The sequence below is a fragment of the Helianthus annuus genome, chromosome 6, assembly GCF_002127325.2.
Source record: "Helianthus annuus cultivar XRQ/B chromosome 6, HanXRQr2.0-SUNRISE, whole genome shotgun sequence".
NCBI classification, from domain to species: Eukaryota; Viridiplantae; Streptophyta; class Magnoliopsida; order Asterales; family Asteraceae; genus Helianthus; species Helianthus annuus.
This window is the reverse complement of record NC_035438.2, coordinates 88851436-88857287: the sequence shown is the minus strand read 5'-3', so window position 1 is coordinate 88857287 and position 5852 is coordinate 88851436. Positions and strand designations below refer to the sequence as shown.

The 5852-nt window shown below is 35.5% G+C and overlaps 1 protein-coding gene across 1 annotated transcript; it reads left to right on the top strand.

Annotated features, from left to right (window-relative positions):
* The first annotated feature begins 3344 nt into the window (after window positions 1-3344).
* Window positions 3345-5356, top strand: LOC110865742 (germin-like protein 5-1). The gene is made up of 2 exons (XM_022115062.2): window positions 3345-3581; window positions 4614-5356. The coding sequence occupies exons 1-2, from the start codon at window positions 3464-3466 to the stop codon at window positions 5150-5152; spliced, it is 657 nt and encodes a 218-aa protein (XP_021970754.1). The 5' UTR covers window positions 3345-3463; the 3' UTR covers window positions 5153-5356.
* Window positions 5357-5852: the final 496 nt, after the last annotated feature.

The window sequence follows — 5852 nt, the reverse complement described above, 5'->3', positions numbered from 1 at the left end:
TCAACATACCGACGATAATTGTAGAATTACAAATACTCAATCACTGCTAATTATAATGTAGAAATAATTGAGGTTTTGTAAAAACAGTTCACAAAAAGGTTTCACAAAAAAGGAGATTACTCACATTTGTAGACTTAGGTATTTCTACAGACTTCCTGGTAATATTATAGCTCCCTATTGCTTCTCCTGGTTATTATTTATTAAATGTAGACGATGCACACGTGTTAGTAAGATAACCCAAATTTACATTAGTTATACCCTCCCCGAGACAGAACTCCAATGACCGAGTCAGGCAAAGCCTTGACATGCGTTACGGAGCACTAGATCAATCGGGCAGCATAACTAATACGTAACCGGGGGTTATGATACTTTCATCAAGGCAGAGCTTTGCTTTTTAGTGGGTATTATGCCCGAGAATTATTTCTATTAATTCAAAAATTGTGAGAGAGTTTGCGAGAATGAGCGAATTACAACTGAAGCCGATCTCATCAACTTATAGGGCTGATCCGCTACTTTCTCGCGCCCTGCGAGAGTTTTAGTGAGAGCTTTCGTGGCCCGCGAGGCCTTAGGGTAGGCCCTAGCCAGTGTCACGCCACGTGGCGGGCTGGGGTGCGGCCTGGTGTCAAGGGGTCGCAGCCCGCGACAGATTCTCTTATCTGTGTCGCGCCCCGCGAGCGGCCATATATATTTGTTTTTATATAATTTTTGTAAAATAAAGGTATTTCAAGGCCGTTTTTCGTACACGGGGTATATTTTAGGACGTCTAGGGGTGTCAAGGTGTTTTAGGAGGGTTGTTATACTATTTTATAAAATATATAATGCACTCGCGTTAAGCATAGTAACCCAATTCAACTTTATCAATATGTCGCGAGACAGAACCCCAACGTACTTATTCGGGCAGAGCCTTGACATGCGTTGGGGGCAGGGGCGGACCTACATTGGTGCCACCGGGGTCCCCGAACCCCAATCTTTTTTAAAAAAATAGTAGATTCGGTATATTAAATTGTATATGGACCCCATAAATACAATTAGGTGGACACCATAGAAATAAAAAGAAAGCTGGTGTAGTGGTAAATCTCCTTTTTTTCCACCAAGAGGTCATGGGTTCAATCTTGATAAGCCCATTTTTCTTATTTTTATTTAAAATCTAGTTCAAACCTCACTTTAACTCGACCCGCACGAGGACCGACCCGAAAATGGACCCCATTGAAATAAAATCCTGGGTCCGCCACTGATTGGGGGGTCCTAAATCAATCTGATAGGGTATCGACTTATTGAGCAGGGGTTACAATACTTAAAACGGGGAAGGGCTTTGGAGTTTTATAGGGGTGAATTACTACAACAAAAAGAAATAGAGTATATAGAGTGACATGGACAAAGGGTTTTGAAATGAACTTTATGAAATACTCCATTCCATTTATATATATATAGTGAAAGCAAGGGGTGGAGGACATGAAATGTTGTACACGTCTTCAATACTTTATTTGTAAGTAAAAATTTTTATTATTATTTTATTTAATATATGTATATATATATATTATGATTAATTTAACTGCTTCACGCATTTGGAGCTTATAACTTCTAGAATATAACGTTTTATAAAATAATGAATATGTTATTAGAACGAGAATATTTTTACGTACATTTTGGCCTAAGTTTCACTAAAAACGGAGTAAGGTTAATTATAACGTATTTTTATTATTATAATTATTAAACCGTTCTTACGTTCTCCAAAATACCTCATATTTTTATGGGTCAACTTACTCATGATCTATCAGTTTAATAATATAAGTTTTTATATATTTTAAATTTTATAAATAAATGAATTTTGGGAATGTTACATATATATTTACGACGTGTTATGTTTCGATGATGGTTATTGACATACTCACATTACGGACGACTTCAACTAATAATAAAAATATTATATATTTACGTTCTGTTATGTTTCGACGCTCGTTATGGACCTACGCGCGTTACGGACGACCTCGACTAATAATAAAAAATTTATATATTTACGACGTGTTACGGACGACTTCGACTAATAATAAAAATATTATATATTTACGACGTGTTACGTTTCGATGCTCCTTACGGACCTACACGCGTTACGGACGACTTTGACTAATAATAACGTTATATATTTACGACGTGTTATGTTTCGACGCTCGTTACAGACCTACGCGCGTTACGGATGACTTCGACTAATAATAAAAATATTACACATTTACGATGTTTTATGTTTCGACGCTCGTTACGGACCTACGCGCGTTACGGACGACTTCGACTAATAATAAAAATATTATATATTTACGACGTGTTACGGAATCGACGATCGTTACGGACCTACGTGCGTTACGGATGACTTCGACTGATAATAATAATATTATATATTTACGACGTGTTATGTTTCGATGGGATGCTGGTTACGGACATACGCGCGTTATGGACGATCTCAACTAGTAATAAAAATATTATATATTTACGACGTGTTACATTTCGAATAAAAATATTATATTTTTATACGACGTGTTATGTTTCGACGCTCGTTACGGACCTACGCGTGTTACGTATGACTTCGACTAATAATTATAATATTATATATTTACGACGTGTTATGTTTTGACGCTCGTTATGGACCTACGCGCGTTATGGACGACTTCTACTACTAATAATAATAATATCATATATTTACGACTTGTTTAAGTTTGCTACATAAAACAACGAACTTGTATAACTTTGCTAAATCAAATAGCAAACTTGTTTATGTTCTTTAAATCAAACAACAAACTTCTTTAATTTTGCTAAATAAAACAACGAATTTGTATAAGTTTGCTAAATCACACAGCAAACTTATTTAAGTTTGCTGTTTCAAACAGGGAACTTCTTCAAGTATTTCACTTTCATTCAGCGAATTTAAACATGGCATAACTTTTCCAGAATTTGTCAGAACTTTTTCAGAAAAATGGTAGAAGTTTGTTGTTCCAAACGGCGAACTAACTAGATGTAAAAACATTTTCAAAGCCCACCTAAAGACACTCTTTCCTTGTTTAAAGCCTCTATTTGTGCAAAAAATTCCAGATTTGGGCCCTTGCCGCAACGCGGGAGGCTTAATATTAGTTTTAACAAAAAGAAAAAAGATCATATATTGTTATCTCAAGTTGCAACTATATTTTGGTTCATTTGGATTACATAACTGAATTTCTGGAAACCTAAACCGAATAGTATGAAAATAACTGCTCATACTTGTCTTAAAGAATAAATAATTAAAGGCCACATAATCAAGACGTAAATATTTAAACACATTGAAACCGACCATCGACCAATCTGAAATTACTGTCAATAAGTCTTTTCTTTCTAACTACTACGTTCTACCCAGTAGTTTAAATACCACATAACCCAGCAATCTATATTCACACTCAAATCATCCTTTTCTCCTTTTTGTAATAACCAAGATTTTCCTATGGCTACTTTCGATTACGGGTTGATGATCAGCATGATGATGACCATCTTGTTGGCTTCCTTTGTATCTGCAGATCCTGATTTGCTTCAAGATGTTTGTGTTGCAGATCTTACTTCAGGTATGTACTAATCATATCTTTGTGTTTTTCAACCAGTGCGTCAAACGATTATGCAGTGACGGACACAGGAATTATTTGTTAGGGGTGCAGATGAATGGTTCAAGCATATTTTCTAGAGGTCTGGTCGGGGTTTTTTGGCTAAAAAATACACTATTTTTTTTTTTTCAAGAAGTGCGCCCGCCCACCCTGGGCTTCACCTAGGTCCGCCACTGTGATTATGAACAAACCCTTTTAGTTGTTTAGGTTCTTGAAGAAAATCCTATTTTTCTGCTTATTTTTGTGTTATGTGATCTTCAAACTATTTGTCAAATAGTGTATGCGAATAAGGGTTGGAAAAGTCTAAGTCAATGACTTTACTAGCTGTTATTTTCTTGGAATTTTTCATAGAGTTTCGGCATTAATTTTCTGACCAAATTATTCATGGTTGTGAGATCGATAGTATCCTAATTGAATGTATGTCAAGCTAGCAAAAAATTTGTGTTAAGTTGTCATTTCTAAGCTGATTGATAAATAGCTTCGTCATGGACGTAGATATATAATTGTTTTAAAACAATTTGTGTTACGGTTAACCTGTTTAATTAATCTGTTTGATCAAACAGGTTAATCCGTCAATTGGTTTATAACTAATTTAACATGTTTACAACTTGATAACTAACAATTTACAAACTTGTACTTAAAGTAATTTGACCTGTTTAGGTATATCGTTTACATGGGTTGTCTTTGGGGTACAAGATTCTTTGATTTTCCAAATTTATGAATGGTTTATTTGATAAGAATAATTATAGAGTAGGGAACGTGGTGCATGTGTCGAAGTGACTAGTGGTAGTTGACATCAAATTTTTATTTTTTTTTCTTTTGCATTTCTTGTATTTTATCTAATTTCTATTGGCCTTGGCGTATCAACCAAAATTTTGTGTAGTATATGTATATTTTAAAAAGAAAGCAACATATATAGCTAGAACATATATAACATGTATTAAGATTAAATGAAAAATTAAATCCTGATCTTATCAATTATTGTAAAAATAACAGGTGTAAAAATAAACGGGTTCCCTTGCAAAAGCAACATATCAGCCGATGATTTCTTCTTCGCGGGGTTAGCAAAGCCGGGGCTAACTAACAACACCTTCGGTGCAACCGTTACACTAGCTACTGTCCAACAAATCAAAGGAGTAAACACCCAGGGGGTATCCATGGCTCGCATTGATTATGCACCAGGGGGTATCAACACACCGCACACACATCCACGCGCCACTGAGATATTTTTTGTGCTCGAAGGCGAATTGGATGTCGGGTTCATCACCACAGAAAATAAACTCTTCTCCAAAAGAATTAAGAAAGGTGAAATCTTTACATTTCCTAGAGCTTTAATTCACTTCCAAATAAACAAGGGGAAAGTTCCTGCCGCCGCTCTTGCAGCCTTCAACAGCCAGATGCCGGGACTCCAAAGTGTGGCAAATGCTTTGTTTGCCTCATCTCCACCGGTGGATGATGTTGTGTTGAGTAAATCATTCCAAATTGGGACTCAAGAGGTTGAGACAATTAAGTCCAAATTTGCTCCAAAAAAGTAAAATATTAAAGGATACAACTATCTATTATGGGTTTTCAAGTTTCTATTTGTTTTTTTTTTTTTTTGGAATAATGGGTTTATGACACCAGATCTTGTTTTCTTGTTGTAACCATAGATCTTGTACTTGAGTTTTACTAATTATATGTGACAACCCTCACCAAAACAGGTATCCGTACAAATTAATTAATATTTAATTTATGCTTAATTATTGTGCTTGATTACAATTGTGGTTAAACTGCTACGTGATTTCTGATACATACATATACATGCATTATACTTAATTACTGTCACTCATTATTACACACAAAACTATAGTGACAAACTTGATGCACAAAAGCACAGTTAGCACAATGAACGGATAACCCAGTGAACATGCTGACATAGCCAGCACTAGACAGACACTGTCTCTGAGGCCAGTATGAGCCGGGAATAGATTACTACACTAATAGGGAGTGTAGGGAGGTGAGTATTGTAAAACTGCGTCACTAGGTGATAGTTATAGTAACCGGATGTGCCTAAAACATGCTTTAACTACAAAATTCTCTACTTTATACAAAAATTCAGCATTTAACTCCACTTGTAAAGTGCAAAAACTGGGTAAAATAATACTAGACACTTTCCAAAGAGTCGGGAATTTATTGTGTCACTAAAAACACTATAAAAGGCACTTTAAAGCTATACTTGACACTTTAACGGATCAA